At 36.3% G+C, this 21,927-nt stretch overlaps 1 protein-coding gene across 3 annotated transcripts in view; it reads right to left on the reverse strand.

Moving 5' to 3' along the window:
* Window positions 1–512: 512 nt before the first annotated feature.
* The window catches only part of VAMP4 (vesicle associated membrane protein 4), a 44,211-nt gene continuing 22,796 nt past the window's right edge, over window positions 513–21,927 (reverse strand). Inside the window, exons 5-9 of one of the 3 annotated variants that reach the window (XR_006356337.1) lie at window positions 12,902–13,002; window positions 11,449–11,528; window positions 8,483–8,576; window positions 5,005–5,056; window positions 513–3,558 (exon numbers count right to left, since the gene is read on the reverse strand). Coding sequence is in view for 2 of the 3 variants with exons in the window: in XM_044002226.1 (XP_043858161.1) it covers window positions 3,530–3,558; window positions 5,005–5,056; window positions 11,449–11,528; window positions 12,902–13,002 (262 nt within the window). In the remaining variant the exon portion in view is untranslated. The remainder of the gene's footprint in view (window positions 3,559–5,004; window positions 5,057–8,482; window positions 8,577–11,448; window positions 11,529–12,901; window positions 13,003–21,927) is intronic. The other 2 variants (XM_044002226.1, XM_044002227.1) reach the window with 2 other exon arrangements.

Raw genomic sequence — 21,927 nt, forward strand, 5'->3', positions numbered from 1 at the left:
GTGAGGTGGAAGTTACTCAAAGGCCTTTGGGGACTGTTTTTTCATCTCTAAAATGGGGATAACACTTGTACCACCTACTACACTTCATTGCCTTAAAGAAAGCACACAGTAAAGCCTAAATTGCTATGTAAATGTAAGCTATTATTGGTAAATTATGAGCTGAAGTATCATCAAGCTCAGTTTGAACTAAAGGCATATATGATAAAAAATATGAAGACAACTAAAAATAGAAAAAAATCATCAGAGAAAAGATTTCTGAAGACTTACAAAAAGTTGTCAGATGTATAGCCAAGGAATACTAAAAGTTGTACACAATGTCTTTTCTTTTTCTTCTTCTTTTTTTTTGCAGGGCAATGGGGGTTAAGTGACTTGCCCAGGGTCACACAGCTAGTGTCAAGTGTCTGAGGCCAGATTTGAACTCAGGTACTCCTGTATCCAGGGCCAGTGCTTTATCCACTGAGCCACCTAGCTGCCCATACAATGTCTTTTCAAGTTTATGTAACTTCCACATCCAGGGTAATAATCAGTAATGTTTAGTGGCACTAAAATTAACTACTTAAACAAACATTAGGTGTCTATATTACCTTTTCCCCTATCAGATAAATTACAACTTTTAATTTAACATCTTGGTACTTAAAGTTAAAAACAAAACAAAATCCTATTTACAAAAAGAATACTATTCAGTTAGATAGGTTCAATGGAGAAAAGGGTCATCATATAGCCTGGGCATACTGTTAAAATTAAGAACATGTTAATTAATCTGTTATGAGCATAATGTTCCTGCAGGTTGTTGTGCTTTATGTAACTATAGTATAAATCACTAAGGTCATCCAGCAGACCACATGGTCATTTGGAGAAGCTCCTGACTTCAGGGACCATTACTAATTGAGCATTTGTTACTGACCCCCACTAAATGAACCTCCACTGTCATGTGCAGGGCCAGCTGAGCTGCTGAATGAGAAGAGGAGTAGCCAAGGAAGGGGTGGGGAAGCAACTAATCAGAACCACATTTTTCTTCCTTTCTTTCTTCATGTTAAGATGGGATATGACTATAAAATTAGAACCACAAACATCACAAAATGTGCCATTTAAAAAACACAATGAGCAATCATGAGCAGGGGAGTATGAAGGATAAGATGCAAATTAGCACCCTTGTAAAGTTTAGCAGATAGTGAGATGCCTGGCACCAGCCCTGCAGTATTTGAAAGTGCAAAATATAACTACATTTTTAAACTCATAAATATTTCCTTTATTTTTTTTTTCAACAGCAATTTTTTAAAAGTAGTAACATTCTTTCCACTAAGTTAACACTGGAAATGCAAGTCCTAGATATAACCCAAGGTACTCTTTGCCTTTACTAATGTAAGTAATAGACAGACCAAATCTCCACACAATTTGCTGAAAAAATCCAATGCTGATTATTTTAGTTCTAAGATGTATCATCTGTTAGCTTTTTCTACAGTCAGTATTTGCAAATCCACTGAATGATGAACACAAATCGTTATTTTGCCCACTTAGTTATTATCATAGTGTTGGAGGGGCCTCCAGAATCACCCATCTGAAACAGAAATCCCCTTTACATTTCCAAATTAACTACTGAGCCTCTGCTTAAGATTTCTAATGAAAGGAATTCACCATCTCCTAAAATATCCCATTCCACTTTTGCATACCCCTATCAAGAAGTTTTTCCTTACAATGAGCCCAAATTGACCTAAATAAGCATTGCTGTTATCTTTTGCAGTCATTAGCTACTTCAGTAAAAATATTTAATTTCTTGCTTTTAAGTCTAAAAGCAAAATTATTTTTTTTGTCATCAAAATCCGAGTCCCAGTTTCTACCAGCGGATATCTCCAAAAGATAAGGAAGCCAGAGAATATTCTGTAGTACGTAAGACATTTATCTCTGGAAGTAGAAATGGTTCTTTAAAAAGCAATTAACAAATTATAAAATACAGCAATCATATTGAATATTTTCATCACTTGCAGGTGTCCTGAATGTGCCTTAGTCTACCTTAGTCTACTTTCTCTCTTCATATTTCTCCCCATTCTAAAGAGAACAGCTCTTCTTCTTAGTACTGACCCTATATAATCAAATAAAATGAATTTTGTATTTCATGTTTTGTAGCAACAGAATTTCTTTAAAAAGTAACCTAAAGAATCATTTTTTTCTATGAAATATTGTCATTTTCCATTTTGTAACTTATTTTATGTTTAAAATTTGTGAAGAAGAGCCTTCTAGACACAAGGATGCATGAACAAAGTTGAAATAAAATCATTCAGTTATCATTGTGGGACTTTGCCGAGCTTTTAAATGGATTTTGTATTTTCTTTTTGGCTTGCGTGAAGAACACAACTATGTTGGCACAACTTAGATTAAGCTTTAAAAAAAGAATCTCATAACCTGTCTTTAATTATTTATTAAGTGAAACTAGGTCAAGAAAAATGTTAAACTTTCAACATTAGCCAGAATGTGATCTTTGAGGTACAGATGATCCCATCTGTGGATTACTCAGGCTCCTGGGGGCTTCTCCTACGGCCTACTGCTTACTTTTTGGCCATCTCATGGCAAATTAGCATTTCTACCAGAGGACAAGATGGTAAGGAGGAAAGGTGGGTAAAGTCAAAGCAACTGATTTTTGTTATGTTAGAAGCTCTGGAAAGAGGTTTTGTTGAGGATAAATAAATTGTGTGTCTATGGATTTCCTTTACTCATCATCTCTTATTTTCTCTCCAATTATTCTTGGGGGGAAATGGAAGTTGACTGTTTTTGATTTCAGTGTGCCAATATGTAGGAGTCATTATTCCCAAATACTCCACTGATGATCTCCTTTCCTTCAATCTCATTTCCTGCCTCAATTGTGCCAGACTGTGCTTTAAGATTGATCATAATACATTACTATCGCCCTAAAGTAAAAAAAAAAAAAAAAAGTTGTCACAAATTCTACATACAGGCAAAATAGGTTTACTGGAATGTCTTTAGTCACAGTTGAAAGTAGCAGTATTGAAAACATTAGTTTATCCATAAATATATGGAAACCATTTCCAAAACCTAATTTTTTTTACATGAGAAAAATGATACATTTTGTAATCATTAACTATATGGTTACCATCCCTTTTTACATAATGTTTCATCTCTTACCTCCCACCCTATCCCTGAACTTGATGCAATAAATCCCCACCTCTCTAGTTTACAGTAGGAAATTGTGTTAAATTATAAATATCATCATCAATGTTTAACTCTATATACAAATAATGTATTGGCAAGTATCTAGTTGCAAATTAGGCTCCTAAAACACGGCAAACTAGATGTTTCTGTTTTAAAAATAAATTAATGAAAGCATATTTTGGTGAAGGGGAGGAGGCTAATTGGAAACTTGTCAATGCTCCAATTTGAACTGGACACTTGCCTCTTTTTACTTCTTGAGAAAAAACACTTTTGAAAGTCATATACATATTTCATTAAATTATGCAGCAATCTTTTTTTTTTAATTGTCCCAGAACTGTTTTATTGGAGATCTCTGGTCACTGAATCAAGTCCGATATTTCAGGACAATAGGAACTATAAGAGAGAAAAGAAAAACAACAGTGTGTCAATCAGTTAAGGAGCCTTTATTAAGTAGCTACTATGTTGAAAGCAAAGAAATCCCTGCTCTCACAGAGCTTACCTTTCATTGGGGGAGGCAATATAGAACTATGGATATCTACAAAATGTAGATTAATGTAGACATCTAAAACAACATATAAAACAAAAGGCACGGGGGGAAGGGGAGACAGTAGCATATAGGGAAAGGAGGAAAAGTTTCATATAGAAGATATCACTAGAACTTAGTTTTGAAGGAAACTAAAGATTCTAAGAATAGGAGATGAGGAGGAAGGCGTCCCAGGCAAGGGGGTTAGCTAGTCCAAAGGCTGAGATAGGAGATGGGAGGCCAGTTTGGCAAGGCAATAAGGTTCATGAAAGGGCTGGAAAAATACATTAGGGCAAAATTGCAAAGCACTTTAAATGACAAATGGAGTTTATGGATGAGTACTTAAAAGTAAGAGGTTGTCACCTTAGTTTAATGAGTGGAGGAGTAACTTGGTCACACCCAAGCTTCAGGAACATCCCTTCCAAAGTTGTGTGGAAGACGGATTTGTATAGGGAAATGCTTGAGGCAGGGAGGCAAATCAGAAGGCTAAAAGGCAAACTTTCAGGCAAGAGGCCTGAACTAGGGAAGTTGCTATGTAAGCACAGAGAGGTATTCAAAAATGTGGAAGTAGAAATGACATGATTTGGCTGTGGGGCGAGTAAGAGTGAATGCAATTTGACATGTTAACATGACATTGGGCCGTCTACCTTTGGAAAGTGAAACAGAAGCTACAGCAAAGTTTGGATTGGTTTTTTTTTAAACTTTTGTCTTCAACCTTATCCAAACAAACAAGAGATGCCATACACTAATAAATAATAAATACCAAATTAGAGTTCTTCAAAAGATTGTCCTGAAGAAATTTCAAATTTAAAAATATCCACAAAGCCCCTCTAAAATAAGCATGGAGCATGGCCCCTGTGCAAGGATGATATGCAAATTCATGAAGTGTTTCATATTAAAAAAAAAAAGATAAAAGAAAGAAACAAAAAAAAAATAGTCATACAAAGTAAAAATAGCCTTATTTTATAAATGGAGACATGGAGATATATTCAACTTTCTCAGTCAATTTTCAAAAAGACAAAGCATAGACAAATAAATAAATATATCAACATAAGTATCAGCAATGAAATGTCCATTCTTGAATCAAAGAACGTTTATCTTCATCAAGGGAACATATGAAGCTAAGCAACAGTGTGGAGTGGATGCTCTGTTCTAGAGCACAAGGCCAGAAGTCATATTTCTAACTGGATAAATGACATGCTCTTAACTTAGCTATACTACATCAAGTGGATAAAAATAAAAGGCAAATAACCAACTCCAGTGGATATTCTACAGAAAGATAATTAATACCCTCCCCAAGAACTATCAATACTCACTGATAATCACCAGCAGGAGGATAACAGCAACCAAAGCCATGATGGCCTTCATCTGCAACACAACAAAAAACAAAGAAACCATTAATATTTGCTAAAAACAAAACAAGTAAACTTTAAAAAAATCACAGTTAAATCTCAGTTAACCGGAATGTCTCAGGAATGGGCTGTTTTTACTAATTAAAATTTATTTCAACATGTCATAGAAAACTTTTGTAAAATGTTTTCATTAGTAGGTATGCTTTGTGGCCTTAAGTACAGTACTCTGCACAAGGTTGAATCTTGCAGGGCTGTAGAATCATTGTTTAAAATCAAATCCTCCTTGTAGAAGATTGTGAAGATAGAAGAAATGATTCAAAGAATGGGGAATCTTTGGCCTTCAGATAAACTCAGTCCAATTCACAGGAAGCACTAAGAAAATTGACAATTCCATTTGTTCTCATGCTTTTGAAAATGCATCATGGTTTTAAGCTTTTAACCCTAATTTCCTAAAAGCCCCAAGGGTGGAGGGATGATTGGCATCCCACAAAGGTGTATGTCTGGGAATTGTCTTGTCCCCTTTCCATATGCATGTTTGTCTTTCCTTATCTCTACCTTTCTATCAACTTCCTTCTTAGTATTTTACCATTCTCTTTTTTTAGGGAAAACTGAAGTATATATCTATTTATCCATTCATTCATTTATTTTTTAATGGGGCAATGAGGGTTAAGTGACTTGCTCAGGGTCACACAGCTAGTAAGTGTCAAGTGTCTGAAGCTGGATTTGAACTCAGGTTCTCCTGAATCCAGGGCCAGTGCTTTATCCACTGTGCCATCTAGCTGCTCCCAGAAGTATATATCTTTTATTATTTGTTGTCATTATTGACTAAAATTTTTTCCTTTTTGAAATATTTTGTTTTTCTCCAATTGCATGTAAAACCAATTTGTATTATTTATTATTTAGTATCACAATGTTTTCTGTACTTAATTTTTAAAAACAGACTAATAGAAAAATCATTTTAATCTTTCTTCTTTTTTAAAACTCCCTCTCAAATTCTAAAACAATTAGATTTTTTAAAAACTTATGTGACTTTAGATCAATTCTAGTTTTACTCATTTTATTTAAAACACTTTGGATAGAAAAAAGATTCTTTATCCTTGTTGGAAGAAAGTAAGTAAAATCTACACTGACTTGAAAACATTCTGAGGAAACTGATTTTTTTTTTAAACCAAATCTTTGATATGAGTCAGCTTTACTGATCTCTTGCCTTTTTCTCCCAAAGGTGGAATGACAAAAATTTGGATTATAAGTATACCCCCTGGATGGTTTCATGAAAACATGGTTTTATGGGTATGTTTAATGTCAATATAGTATAGGAATAATGTTATAAATAAGAGATGTGTTACTGGGCAGGAAGCACTAGGGCTGAATTTAAGAGCGGAGAATAAGTGAGGAACTCTGGGAGGCAAAGGCACAGAGAGTGACTGGCACCTGGATTGAGCGGAGCAGAGTTCCAGAGGTGGCACTTGTTATTGTGGAAGGCCTGGTAGAAGGTGTAGGGCTGGGCAGAAGAACCAGGGGTGGGGAGCAATAGAGCACAGCCAGGAGTAGGAAATGGTGAGAAGACAGGCACAGAACAAACCCAGGGTCCTAAGGCTTAGAGAGGGAACAGAGCTCAACAGAGCTGAGAAGCCAGAAACTAGGCTAACGTGATGGGGGAAAGAAAGATATTACAGTGTGGTTTGATTATAATGTTCAACAACAACACTATGAAACTTGGTCAGAGCAACGCTATGTGGGACAGTCCTGTATTTGAGTCACATAAACACAATATAGCCCTTCTGCACAAGGGGGGCAAATAAGCATTGATTTGAAAAGGAATCTAGGGGGCAGCTAGGTGGCACAGTGGATAAAGTACCAGTCCTGGATGGACCTAAGTTCAAATATAACCTCAGACATTTGACACTTGTTAGCTGTGTGACCCTGGGCAAGTCACTTTGCCCCCCCCCCCAAAAAAGGAATCTAAATTTTTAACTGGAACATACAAAGAATAGGAATGAAGGGCATATTTATAGCACTTATTTTCTAAGTGAATACTTTTTATTAAATTATTTTCATAACCTTTTCCATATTTGTATTTTCATTTTGAAGGCTATCAATAATGTTCCCCACAAAGATTTCGGATGAACAGATTAAGTGATTTACCTAGGGTGATAGTGAAACAGGAGAACTGAGTCCTGGTTCCAGCAAACATTGTTCCCACTAACTATGTGATCCTGGGCAAATAACTTAAGAATCACTATTATTCTTTTCTATACTTAAGAACTATTTTTAGACCAATACTAAAAGTGAATAATTCATAAGCTGATTTTTTTTGGATGACTTTAAATAGAAACCCTTGGGTAAAAATTTCAACAATTTGTATAATATCCAACTCCCTTCTCCATGCAACCTTTGGAAAAAACTTACTTTTCCTTAAAGGATATTGTTGAAACCTTTCTCGAGACCTGACTGACTCTGGGAGACAAGGCCTTGGGCAGCTGATATGACTTCCTGGTTGCTGGAGTCAAAACAGCCCTAGTGCTTCAGTCTAGATTGAAGGCTTGGAGGGACAGCACCCTGGGGAGAACAGAGGCAGCTGCTCTTCAGTTCACTGAATCAACTTGTGGTGTCCCTGAAGCACAGCTTTCCCTTGTTATGAGTAACTACATCTCCTTTCACTCCCTATTGAGGGCCTCATATCCCAATATTGTTTAATAGTATTTTATTTTTTCCAATTATATGTAAAGAAAGTTTTTAACATTATTTTTTAGAAAATTTTGAGTTTCAACTGTTCTCCCTCCCTCTCCTCCCCACTTCCTTAAGATAGCAAGAAATTTGCTAAAGGTTGTGGATCACATTCCAATACTGAAGCTAAACTACCACAGGGACCTGAGTTAGGCTCAGCCTATTATACAGGGTCTCTTTATATACATTTGAAAATGTTTCACTGCTTGCTGAGTACTGAATAGTGAACTTGTAAACTGATTTTTCTTGATGACTCTAAATAGAGGCCTTTTAGCAAAAGTACCTGTAAACAATATAGAGCAGTTCAAACTGAAGAGAACATACATGGCTATAATGAGGAAAAACAATTTTTTTTGGTGCCTTAAATTGAAAATCGCTCAGGAACTGAATGAATCTCTCTTAAAGACAAATTAGTAATATTTTAATGGCAATACATTCAACATTCTGTTGTATATATGTTCAAAACTAAAATGACCTAGATGATTCCAACAGCAATTTGATTTGTATTAAATTATTTATTATGGAAACAACTGCTGTATTTGGGCGGTTTTTACAAAAATATTAACTTTAGTGCTTTACCACTTTTTGTCTGAACACTAAGTTGGTATGGAACAAAATTCTAAGAGTTTTATAACCTTACCCAAAACACATATCACAAAGTCCTGTCAAGTTGTGCTAGATTCAAAATTCAGAAGATAGGAAAGGAAATTCTTACATAACTTTTAAAACACTTCAATGAATAGTGTTTTCTTCTTGGAATATACAACTCTGCCAGGGAATGCCTAAATGCAACAATAGTAGTATTGTATCTGTGTGTGAGAAAGAAAGGGAAAGGGGCCAATTTAAACTAAGAGTCAAAGTTCAGGGAAACGCAAAAATAAAGTAAAATAAAAAATTTTGAAGCTCTCCAATTTGTAATCATTTTCACTTATTTTGTAAATTATTTCAGATTTATTTATTTTTTAAAAAATCTCTCTGGAGCTTTCCTATAATGCAATCCAGTGGAATTCAGTACCATACAGAGTGATCTTGAAGCCTGGGCAAAGGGGTTAAATCACTAGTCCTGGATGGACAGACCTTGTAATAAGGTTTCAGTTAAGATAATCAGATTTAAAGCTGGAAGAGATCAAAAAGTAAACTGCCTGATTGTACAGATGAGAAAATGAAGACACAAAGAGTTTCTGTGTAATCTTCAATGAAATCTTGCTCACTTGAAAAAGTCACCAAGGCTTTAGAACCTCATTATAGATAAGAGAAGCAGGAGTGTAATATAGTGTAAAGATTTTTTGGAATCAGAGATCAGGCTTAGGATCTTGGCTCAGATACTTCGTATGTAACTTAATTTCACTGAATCTTAGTTTCCAAATATAATACCTACTTTATAGAATTGTTGTGAGGCTGGAATGGGAATATATATAAAACATATTACAAACAATGTACTGTATAAACATCACCATAAGAAAATAAGTATTTTCATAAGGTCAAAAAGTTAATAAGTAGCAGGTCCTTCATTTAAACCTAAATCCTCTGGCTTCAAACTTCCTGATCATTCTACACCATTATGCTGTCTTTTTTTTTTTTTTAACCAAAGCTTTCAGTGCTTGCCTTGATGATTATATCAAGTGATCTGGATTTCAGAGAAATAACCACATAGACTTGCTAAATGTTCATTTACAAGTTGTATGGTAAAAATAATGAAAAAGTCTAACAGAATCATTCTACTGATTTTATAAGCTTTTTTTTTGTTGTTGTTTTTTAATCCTGTATTTTAGGTCTTGTCCTGGGTCTGTGGAGACTAGGAGAAACATGAATTAAACTCTCCTTTTTAATATAATCTTTTTTCTATATTATCTTCAAACCATTAATTTAAAAAAACCCACCTCAATAAATCTTCAAATTCAGGGTATGGTTTCCAAAGCCTCTGCCCTTCCTAAGAAGGAGGTAGAACTTGAATATACTTAAACCTGGATTATCTAAAATGGAGATTCACCACAGAAACCAGAATTGTCGTGGGTCTACAGCTCACATGTTACCTTGTTAGGTCGGAGGTTTTTCTCCCCATATGGATCATTCTCCCTGCACCACCATTACAGCTGTTAATCAAAAAGGCAAAAGGGATGGAGAGGCAGCTCTGGCTGAAGACTGGCAAGGCAAAATGCCAGCTAGGGAAGCAGTGGGCAGAGAAAGCAGAAAAATGTCACTAATCCCCCAAATGAGATTTGTTTCTGTAACAGGCACTAACTACAAAAAGGAATGAATCTCTAAAGTTCTCGAGAAAGCCAAGAATGACAAATAGGTCAAGGGGAGAAGTGAGGGATTTGCTACTGTGAAATTTCAAAGTCATCATTTAAGCATAAAAGAAATATTTTTCCTCTAATGCTTGGTAGTCACGCTAAATTAAAGAGGAATGAATGATTCATATAAAAATTTCTGCAGGAATGTCTCTGTAAATACACTTTTCTCTGATAAAAATTTTTGTGAGACTAGTATAACTGTCGGGAATGATGCTGAATACTTAGATTTTTGTTAAAAAATGAATTTGCCAAATAATTGATTTCAACATTGCCTACTATTTTTCTTATTTTTTCTACTTGTTCATTTAAAATAACAATATCATTTCTTCCCATATTTTAGTGGAATGTTGCATTTTTAGGTGGGGGTCTACAGGTGTGCAATATTGCATATTGCAAACAAGTTCAATGTGATCTTGTTGATTTTGCTGAAGTTTTTTTTTTCTTTTTTGATCATTGGCATGAGAGGGGAAATAGATATATTCAGAAATGAATGTGATAGTAAAAGAAAAGGCATCAGTTTTAAAAAGGGGGAAAGAATGAATGGACTAAGAATCCTGATGGGGACTTACACTGAAAACTGTTATGATACTTTAAATGTTGAAATTAATTTAAATATAACTAAGCAAGTTCAGTTCGTTGTGGGGCAGCTAAGTGGCATGCTGGATTCTGGGCCTCATCTTCCTGAGTTCAAATCTGGCTTTAGATACTTCCTAGCTGTGTGACCCCGGGCAACTCACTTAACGCTGTTTGCCTCAGTTTCCTCATCTGTCAAATGAGCTGGAGAAGGAAATGGCAAACCACTCCAGTATCTTTGCAAAGAAAATCCCAAATGGGATCACAAAAAGTCAGACATGATGGAAAAACGAACAAAGAACAACTCAGTTTATTGTACTGATGTTCAGTATTAAGTTGTTTTTTGTTTTGTTTTGTTTTGTTTGCGGGGCAATTGGGGTTAAGTGACTTGCCCAGAGTCACACAGCTAGTAAGTGTCAAGTGTCTGAGGCCGGATTTGAACTCAGGTACTCCTGAATCCAGGGCCAGTGCTTTATCCACTGCACCACCTAGCTGACCCCAGTATTAAGTTTTTAATAAAACACTCCACCATAAAAAGGAAGTCCCATTCTTAAGTCTGTGAACTGTCTTTAGAGGGAAGGCACAATGTAAAAAACATGAGGGCTGCAGCTTTTCTAATATGATAAATCTATCTAGAGGAAATAAGCTATTGAAAAGATATTGTGAATTATGTTTTATGAAAGAATTGTGTGGCTCTGCATTTGAAAGTGTTCTTGAATTCTCTTCATTTCCCCCTGCCTCAGTAGGATTTATCACTCTTTGTAACTGCTCTACTTAAATTATAAGACAACCTACCACCTTCCCGGGTACTCACTTTGCATCCACGCCACCACATTTGTCTTCGAAGCTGTTTAGATCTCTTGCTAAAAGCTGTTGCGTTATCTGATAAGCTTTCTAAATCACAGAGGAGACAGAGAATGATTAAAAGACAGAGCAGGATATCCTTATCAGGTCATACAAGGACAAGAAAACATCAATTTATAGTTCTGCAGGCTTACTCCCTCTTAATCATAAAAGGAATATCATTCCCAAAGAAATGCTACAGTATCTGTTTCAGATGTGAGAATTTCAAATGATTATGGTTTGATTATGTTGTTAATTTACATGAATTAAGGCATAACTTTACAAATAGTAGGGGATTAATGAGTGATTGCTGAATAAATGAATGATTACAAATCTTTCACCTTGGGTACTAAATTTGGTGAGGAAATGTTATTTAAAAGTCAAGTGGCTTAAGCGTTTAAGTGATTAGGAGTTTATACAAGAAAATGATTTAATATAAGAGGTAAAGAATGCCAGGAACTGAACTGAGCCAAACCAGTGAATTTTAGATAAACAAACGAGTTTCTTGGTCAAACAAATCTATAAAGAATGGACTATCTACTAATTATAGACAAATACCATATAAGGAGGAAAATCTATGGGTAAATGTAATTAACCAAACCAGGAGTAGCAAAACATAAAGCATTAATGGCAGAAAAGCTAGACAGATTATCTTGCTAAGAAGTAGTGAGCAGAAGTAATCAGAAGTCTCCGACTCCTTTTGTTAACCAAAAGTAGAAATCTATTAGAATCTGAGAAGAAAATCAACTCTTACTCAGAAAATAGCTTTTCCTCTCAGCTTTAATCTCTACTTAACAGGTAGGTGATCAAGTAAACACTTGATAGTTGACTTAAATGGAATAATGAAAAATGAGGGCTTAGTAAAAATGTTTTACTTAATGTGGAATTATTATGGGCTTTTTAAAATGTCAGTGAATTTTTAAAAGGTTTTTAATGTTTTTTTTATTTGTTTGTTTGTTTTTTTAGTGAGGCAATTAGGGTTAAGTGACTTGTCCAGGATCACACAGCTAGTAAGTGTTAAGTGTCTGAGGCCGGATTTGAACTCAGGTAATCCTGACTCCAGGGCCGGTGCTCTATCCACTGAGCCACCTAGCTGCCCCTTTTAATGTTTTTAAATGCTAGTGAAATGCAATGGAGAACCTAAATTTTATACACAGTACAACATCTTTTTTGTTTTCTGCTTTGTATTTGGAATTGTTCTTTTTTGCTATTCAATTTCAGAATAAAAATAAAAATAACTTTTACCAGAGGAGGAAAAATGTTTTACTTAAATGTACCTACATTTTACTTAGAAAAACGTTGGTGCATTTAATCATATAACCAATTCTTAATTTTAAGTTGTTAATACTAATGTTGTTTATTAAATCTAAAATGCCAAAATAAGAATAAAAGTGCTATTAAATATAAAAAGAAAGTATTTGCACCTGATTTGTCTTGTAGGTCATCCAGTCTTTCTCCTCTTTCAATCACTTTTGTAATATTCTCTTGCATGACATCAATTACTTCATCCACCTGATTCTGTACACTAGGTTTAAAAAAAGACAAAGGTGTAGAGGACAAAAATTATTTCTCCCAGGAATTAGAATTTTTCTAACCACTTATTGATAAAAAGAAAATAAATGCTCAAAACCCCAATATTATCCATATTGGTAGACTCTAAGATAGATGTGTTAAACACCAGGTGACAGGAAACAAGATTAAAATGTAATTGGAGGGCAGCTAGGTGGCGCAGTGGATAGAACACTGGCCTTAGATTCAGGAGGACCTGAGTTCAAATCCAGTCTCAGACACTTGACACTTACTAGCTGTGTGACCCTGGGCAAGTCACTTAACCCCAATGCCCCCCCCCATGTAACTGGAAAATATTTAACCAAAAAATATGACATAGACAATATTAATTTGTGGTTTTCTGAATCAATATGCTGTTTGCAGAAATCTGTTTTTATTTGCATTTGACACCACTGCTCTAGGACAAAGTTATTTACTTTGACTCCTGTGTGATTTCAGTGATATAGGCATTACCTCCAATGGCAATATTACAATGATTACAACAGATTTGTTCCCTTCTAATGGTGTAAGCTCAGAAATGGATATATTAATGTAGAAAACCACAAATAACATTTTGTCGAATTGTGTTATTTTGTTAAAGTTTCCCAATTATACTTCAATGTGGTTCAAGGCACACCAGGAGCCCATTTGTAGGTCATCTGCAGCTGAGTCTGACACCTCTGCTCTAGAGGACTTACTCTGGGTCTCTGGTCATTCTTTTCTACCAGACTTCCCTGGCATCCAAATCTTATATCATTGCATGTACTGATCTAACTAGGCTGGAGAAAGGATTTTCTTCAACCCTAATCAGATATGAAGAACTCTATTCCTTCCTTCTGTTTTCATTTTACAATCTGGCCAGGGACCCTTGCAAACCCCTATCTGAATTAGCTTGCTGCCCCTAAAAAGTCAGTCAATGAACAATCGTTTATTAAACACTTACTATGTGTCAGGCACTGTGCTAAGTGCTGGGGATACAAAAAAAGGCAAAAACAGTCCTTTTCCTTAAGGAACTTACATTCAAATGGGAGAGAAACATGCAGTTATATACACACAAGATACATAGAAGGTAGATAAAAAGTCATCTCTGAAACAATGCATTGATCTGCACATCTTAATAATGACTTCTATGTGAACAAATAACTCAGTTTAGCATCCACAGGGTTAGTTATTGTAGAAAACAAAAACAACTTATGCTATTTATAAATAATCATAAAGATGAACTCATCCAATCAATAACTGTTTAAATATTGCAATGTATGGTCCTAAGCACCACAGGTATAAAGTGGCTGTATCAAATATAGGCAGTTTATTACAAGTAATGCTAGCCCTTGATTTTAGAGATATGCTTTTTAGCCTATTAAAGCATTTCATTCCTATACAATTAAAAGTCTCCAACACAAATAAGTGCTATATTTTGTCAAAAGCCCTTTGTGCATCTACTGAAATAACCATGTGGTTATTGTTTATATGATTATGTTAATTACTTTCCAAATTAGGACCAGCCATGTTTAAGTCCCCGGCAAGACTCAAAATTTGACTACCCTTAATTATTTTCTGATTATATTGATGTATTCTCCTTGAAAGGATTTATTTTTAAATTTTATATCAATAGTTACCAGTGAGACTGGGCTATAGTTCTCTTTCTTTGCTTTGTCTTTCTCTGGTTTGGGTATCAGGATAGGATTGTGTTTGTCATATCAAATGAGTAGAGGAAAATAAATTTTGTGCAGTGGGTATAATTTTTTAAATATTTGATAGGATCTACTTATAAATCTATCTAGCCTAAGGTCCCCCAATCCCTACCCCATGGCAGTTCACTTATGGCTTACCTTAATTTTTCTTTTCTAAGATTAGGTTAAGATCTCTATTTCTCAAGGCTTCTGACCAAGATGGTTGCCTGACTGCTCAGCTCCCACACACCTACTCCAGCAAAACTCTCAATTTCACACCAGACCAAATAATGACCAAAAAATCTAATGAGGAACTCCAGTAAAGTGACCTCTGTCCTAGAATTGCACAAGAGGATAGCCAGAAGCCCAAGGGCAACAGAAACAAGAGTCATAAGTAATAACCTGCAAGCTATCTGTTCAGAGGCCCTTTCTCTCTCCACTATTCCACCCTGCTTTTCAAAGTTGTGACCCTGAGGATTCGAAGGTTTTACCAGAAAAGTACAATTTCAAAGCCAAGAAAGGCTAGCAGCCACTGAATCCAAAATGTGCCCTTCCTAACGCTGCTTTCGACAGCCAGATATATAACCACTAAACTCAGTTCTTGGGTATAGCAAAGAAATATGCTCACTTTAAAAGGTGGAAATTGCAAACTCATGCAATAATTTATACAAAAATTCTGAGTTTTATGCTTTATATGACTTAAAAGGGGCTCTATGGAATAATAAAGAAAAATCCAGTAGTTGTGCTTTATAGTTTATCTGACTTTATGATGGTCATTACCCTTTCCCAAGCAAATTCATCTGTGGCCAATGAACTATTTTTCTTTTTTTTCTTTTCTGGATATATCTGGCAAATTTCAAAGTGGGAAAAGAGTATTCTTGCCTACCACAAGATCCAATAAAACTGACCTAAGAAATGACTCTCACATTTCCACTGCAAATATTGAAGTATTTCTGGTTTTAATTATTTCTGGATAGTCAAGACTCAATCCCTCATGCCAACAGTGCCAGAGATAATTCACAGTGGGGAAAAGATCTAAGAAGGATCTTGAAAATTGTCTGGCATGCCTATTTTGTCTGCTTTTTCCCTCATTATTGCTAGGGGGGGAAAGTTCATCTCTCAGAAGAGAAAAGTACTGGAGGGCAATCTGTCACACCACCTTAAAGCAAGCCTGCCCAACTCGTAGATGAGAATAGCTCTACCTAGTGTCTGACATGACACCCCTACTCCTATAGTTTTCTCCAAAGCTCAGAAAAGGGAATAGCATAGTTTGCCTTTTGGACATCTTAAACCAGGTGTCCTATTATTGTTTACCCCAAACCCAACTCTCTTTCGAATTTGTCTACTACAGCAAGACACTCTCACCCTCTGAGTCACCCAGATTTACTTCGGAATTCCTCCTCACTCTGCCCCAATCCCCATATCTAATCAGTTAAGCCTTTTTGATTCCAGCTTCTTACCTTTCACATTCATACATTTCTCTCCACTCAAGTTACCACTGCTAAAGTTCAGGTTCTCATTACTCTTGGATTACTGCAAAAGCCTCCTGGTTAGCCCTGCTGACCCAATCAAGTAAACTTCCTTTGAGTTGCCAAAGGGGTCACCCTAATGGACCAGGTCACCTCCCTGCTGAAAAGCTTCTTATGTCCTTGGGCTGTTTTTTGTTTTGTTTTGCAGGGCAATGAGGGTTAAGTGACTTGCCCAGGGTCACACAGCTAGTGTCAAGTGTCTGAGGCCACATTTGAACTCAGGTCCTCCTGACTCCAGGGCTGGTACTCTGTGCCACCTAGCTGCCCCCTTAAGTCCTTGTTGACTGTAAATCACAAACTCTTCTATTTGGCATTTAAAGCCCTCCCCAATCTGACTCCAGCTTACCCTCCAGACACCCCTCCCCTTCCCACACCTTATAACCACTCGATATATATTCTCTTCTACATGTACTTGTTTCCCCGAAACAGAATATAAGCTTTCTTTGTTAACTTCTCTTGACCTTAGTTAACTCCAAGGCAGTAAATTGTAGAATAGCTGCCTATCTCCAGTCACAGAAATTTTCCACATTAAATAGAGGAAATCTCAGGAATCAATCAACCAATCCAATCTGTTGCCAAGGCCTATTGATTTTTGACTTTGTAACATCTCTAAAAAAATCACTAAAGTGATTTTCCTAAAGGGCAGGTCCCATCACATCACCTCCTCCTACTCGATAAATTCCAGTGATTGCAAATCACCTCTAGGATCAAATACAAAATCCTCTGTCCCCCCCCCCACTCCACCCGTTCCCCCACTAATGGGTCCATAACAAAAAACAAACAAGCAAGCAAACTGGGTGCTAACTTTAGCTGTTTCTACCTGCTGAAAGAAATACATGCACTTAATGTTCTTTAAATTTCAGACTAGGACAAAACCCATCACTTCACTCTAGTTCATAGCTCTAACAAGGCCCACAGTTAACCAACAAGCATTCATTAAGTAGTTACTATGTTCCAGCCTGGCACTGGGCTAAGAGCTGGGAATACAAAAAAGTAAAACCCGTCTCTGCCCCCAAGAAGTTGACATTCTACTAGGGGAAAGAACACGCAGACAACAATCTCGTTTTAACCTCCTCATGCCCTGCAATTGATGTGGGTATAGAACCCAAGGGACAGCCTCTTTGCCAACTAGTTGGATGGCAAGATGATACGATCAGTTATCACATGAAATTCTGTTTCTTGTTGGCTTTGGCTGTACAACGAAACCAATTCTGCCAACTCTTCTAGACTTCCTTTTTCAAGCAACCCCGGGCCATCCATCCATCTATCTGCATTTATCTTTTTTCATCTAGAAAAATGCAGTCCTGATATGGTTCAGTTTGTCCCATTAGGCCATCTCGCTGGCTGCCAACAGTCTTTATAGCTGCCTAAAAACTGTGATTCTTAGTTGCTTCTGTCTGCTCTTTTGCCACTTTTCCCCTGTCACTTGAGAAGTAGAAGGCAGAATGTATAGGACTGAGGTCAACTCTGTGCTGAGTGGCCATGCCCACAGAATTCATCACTTACTGGCCAACCTCCTGGCCAAGAGCCTCTCCATACTTAGTTAGGCTGAACTTCAGAGGTAAAACAGTTTCTTACCAGGACTATACTTAAAAACTTTCCAGCTTGGTAGATCCTAGCCTTCAAGAACTAGGGTCATCTATATGAAACTATAAAAGCATCATAATAGGACCTTTGCAAACTTTTCAGTAGAAAAAAACCTATTATCTTAAAGAATAGGTCTTCTAAATAGCAAAAGACTTTACATTCAACAGAACAAAAACCTTAAGAGTGCAACAATGTTGTCCGGTCATGTCAGTTGTATCCAACTTTTCATGGTCCCATTTGGGGTTTTCTTGGCAAAGATACTAAAGTGATTTGCCTTTTCCTTCTCTATCTCATTCTATAGATGAGGGAACTGAGGAAAACAGGTTAAAGTGACTTGTCCAGGGTCATCAGGAAGCTAGATTTGAACTCAGAAAGATGAATCTTTCTGATTCCAAGCCCAGTACTTTATCCACTGTGCCTCCTAGTTGCCCCAACAATGTGTTAACAGCAGTATGTTAATTATGATATTTCCTTAATACATAAGGGCAGTTCATAGGGTGAGGTTATCACCAGTGCTAACTTTTCTTGGTGGGTTCTACTAACTCTTTTTGAGTTGGATTACAGTTCATAGCAAAAAGAGAGAAAGCTGATGTTTCCAGATGCACTGGCAATCCCTTTATTTCCCTGGCTGTGTCATAGTACTGTAAGTAATAGTCACATAGGAAATATTATACATGCCATAAAACTTTGATAGGATCATAGCTTTATAGATTCAAGGAACAGAGGCAATCTAGTCCAATCATCTCATTAGAGATGAGCAAACAGAAGCCATAGAGGGTAAGTGATTTGCCCAAGGTCACACGGGTATTGTCAGTGGTAGGATTTGAATCTAGGTCCTTTCACTCTAGGGACAGTGTTCTTTCCACTGTAACATGGTGCCCTCTCAGCGTAGATGGTTGTTCCCTGCTAGGCTAAAGGAATCAGTATAGTAACTTTGCTAATTTTATCTGATTTTATCTTTAAACACTAAACAGATTTTAATTGATAAAGTGCTACTTTAGTATTATAAGGTAATAATCAAACCTTTCATTTTATCAAAATTGCCTAGTTAGTCTATTTTCTCTTTAGCACAATGTCTGTAGGTATATATATATATAAAAACCCACCCACTTTATTATTTACACAATGCTTAACTTCAAAATGGCATCATCTTGGAGTAGCAATCAATAAGCATTTATAAAAAATTATTGTAGCCTTAATCTAGAAATAGAAGGAATGCATAAGGGGAACAGGAGAGGAAGGGAATACGCACTTAAATAGTGCCTCATATCTACCAAGCACTGTGCTCAACACTTTACAAATAGTATCTCATTTCATCCTCATAACAACCCTAGGAGGTAGGTACTATTATTATTCTCCTTTTACAGCTGAGGAAACTGAGGCAAACAGAGGCTAAGTGACTTACTCAGGGTCACACAGATAGTAAGTGTCTAAGGCTGGATTTGAACTCAGGTCTTCCTGATTCCAGGCCCATCACTCTATCCACTGAGCTACTTAGCTGCCCTAAGAATTTCACAAATACAAGGGGTCTGATGTCAAACAGGAAGAAGTTATATAAAATGTAGATGAGAATGATTTTCGTTAAACAACTAGATGACAAAGTCATCACTAAAATACTGACTGCTGAAACATCAAACATAGGAAGGTGAATAAGGTTTGACCTTTGTGGGTCCTCTTGGCAGGAATCTGGTAAACATGACATCAATCCTTCATTTAAAGTATTGATAAAAACGTTAAACAGCACAAAGGCAAAAACATAGGTCCCTCCCTAGGACATTCCACTGGAGGAGTCCTCCCAAGGTGGCATTAAAGACCCTAATGGTTATTCTTTGGGTAAGACAATTCAGCCAATTCCAAATTCATCTAATTGAACTATCATCTTTTCTACAGGAATAGCACAATGTATTTATATTAAATACATTGCTAAAATCTACATATACTTTATCTTCTGTTCTTGTTGAATCGATAGGCACTTTGATTGTTTCCTTTTTTGGAGATGGTCACTAACCATCACTTTAATAATACATTTGGTTATTTCACCAGACCAGGCAATCTCATTGGTCTATAGCTGACGGATGCAATTTGCCCCTTTCTCTCCTTTTAAATTTGGGCAATGTTTACCATTAATGATGACCTTTGTATAAGTAAAATATCACACACACACACAAAAAAAAACAAACCAGAGAATCTGTAGCTTTTTGGAACTGGAAATAACCCTAAAAACCATCTAATCCAAGTTTATCACTGTGAGAAAAATGACACCTAAGTAGCTGAATTGCTTTGCATAGCTATGCAGCAGTGTAGAGATGCAAGGAAGCAAACAAATGCATATTTTATTGATCTATTTTGTTTTTATATCACCTTTGTTTTCTCAATGTATCTTCCCTTCCCCCTCCCAGAAAGTCATCCCTTATATAAAAAAAGAAAAGAAAATCAGCAATATAATAAATATATAAAAAACAACAGAGGGGGCAGCTAGCTGGTGCAGTGGATAAAGCACCAGCCCTGGATTCAGGAGTAACTGAGTTCAAATCTGGCTTCAGACACTTGACACTTACTAGCGGTGTGACCCCAGGCAAGTCATTTAACCCTCATTGCCCTACCAAAAAAAAAAAAAACCCAAAACAAACAAACAAAAAACAGAGAAAAAATGTCTGACTTCATATACAGTATTCCACATCCACAGTCCCCAATGCCTGCAAAGAAGTATGGGGAAGTGCCTTTGCATATCTCTTTTTTGGGGTCAAGTTTGGTTACCAATGCCCTTTAGTTACAATATGCTGCCTCTTGTTTAGTCCCCTGCTGTTTTGATATAAGCTCCTCTATATTTAAACAAGCAAAAAAAAAAAGATCTCTTAATTCAACAGCGTTTCATCCTTTCCATTTGTTGCTCAGACTTGTATTCACTAACAGAAAATACTTCTCTTTCCAGTCTAACTTTTAAGCCTATTACCATCCTTACAAAGTCATAAGAAATTCATGACAATATGTCCCATTATTTAAAAGAAACAACAACCAAGGGGCTAAAATTTAACTGAGCTGGAGTTTGGCCTTTTATTATGTAAATTTTAATCACATAAAAAATAGGGAGTTGAGCTACATCAAATGTTTAATATTGCTGCAGCTAATATTTTTAAAAATCTTCATTGGAGAACTCTCCAATTATTATGCTGAATTTTTTGTTTGTTTTTTTTTGTTTGTTTTTTTTAGTGAGGCAATTGGGGTTAAGTGACTTGCCCAGGGTCACACAGCCAGTAAGTGTTAAGTGTCTGAGGCCGAATCTGAACTCAGGTACTCCTGACTCCAGGGCCGGTGCTCTATCCACTGCACCACCTAGCTGCCCCATTATGCTGAATTTTAATATGATTTTTCAAATATAAGATTCTGAAAATTACCAAAAGATTTGAAAAAGTACTAAATGTGATCCTTTAAGATATGAACAGCAATTTTAAAATTTATTACAGTGTTACTTCTGAGCTAAACAAGTGGCATTATGCGAGTTAATGTGTATGAAATAATTCTAAAGTAATAGATTCATTGAGTGTATAGTATAAAAACTGAAACATCATTGAGAAAATTCCAATATAGTAAACACATCAGAACAAAAGAATCATTTATCTACAGTGGGAAAGTCTATTATGTATGTACTGTAACGACTGGAATGATGCCACCTGCTGGAGATTTACTATGGGAAAGCTCAGCCATGAGGAGAAGGCACCTGAGGGCAAGACATGTGGCTTTTCTTTGGCATCAGGAAGTGACGTTTGCTTGTGGGAGGAAGAGGGGGCGAGGCTGGCTCTCTCACTCTCTTTTGCCAGGACTCTCGTGGAGAGCGGAGCAGGAGAACTGTAGCTGCCCGAGATAGATAGAGGAATCTAGGCCTTTCTCTCTCTCTTCACCAAATTCTTATTCTCCTTAATAAATGCTTAAAAGTCTAACTCTTGCTAAAGCTTATAATTTATTGGTGACCACTCATTAGATATTTTAGACAGACTAGCTAGAATTTTAGCCCCTTACAGTACCTTTTAAAATACAAAGGATATTTGGAAATAACAGAAGAGAAAATCATTTCATTTATAAAGTAGACCTGTTGATAATAGAAGCCAACTTAGC

This window comes from Dromiciops gliroides, chromosome 4, assembly GCF_019393635.1.
Source record: "Dromiciops gliroides isolate mDroGli1 chromosome 4, mDroGli1.pri, whole genome shotgun sequence".
Taxonomy (NCBI): domain Eukaryota; kingdom Metazoa; phylum Chordata; class Mammalia; order Microbiotheria; family Microbiotheriidae; genus Dromiciops; species Dromiciops gliroides.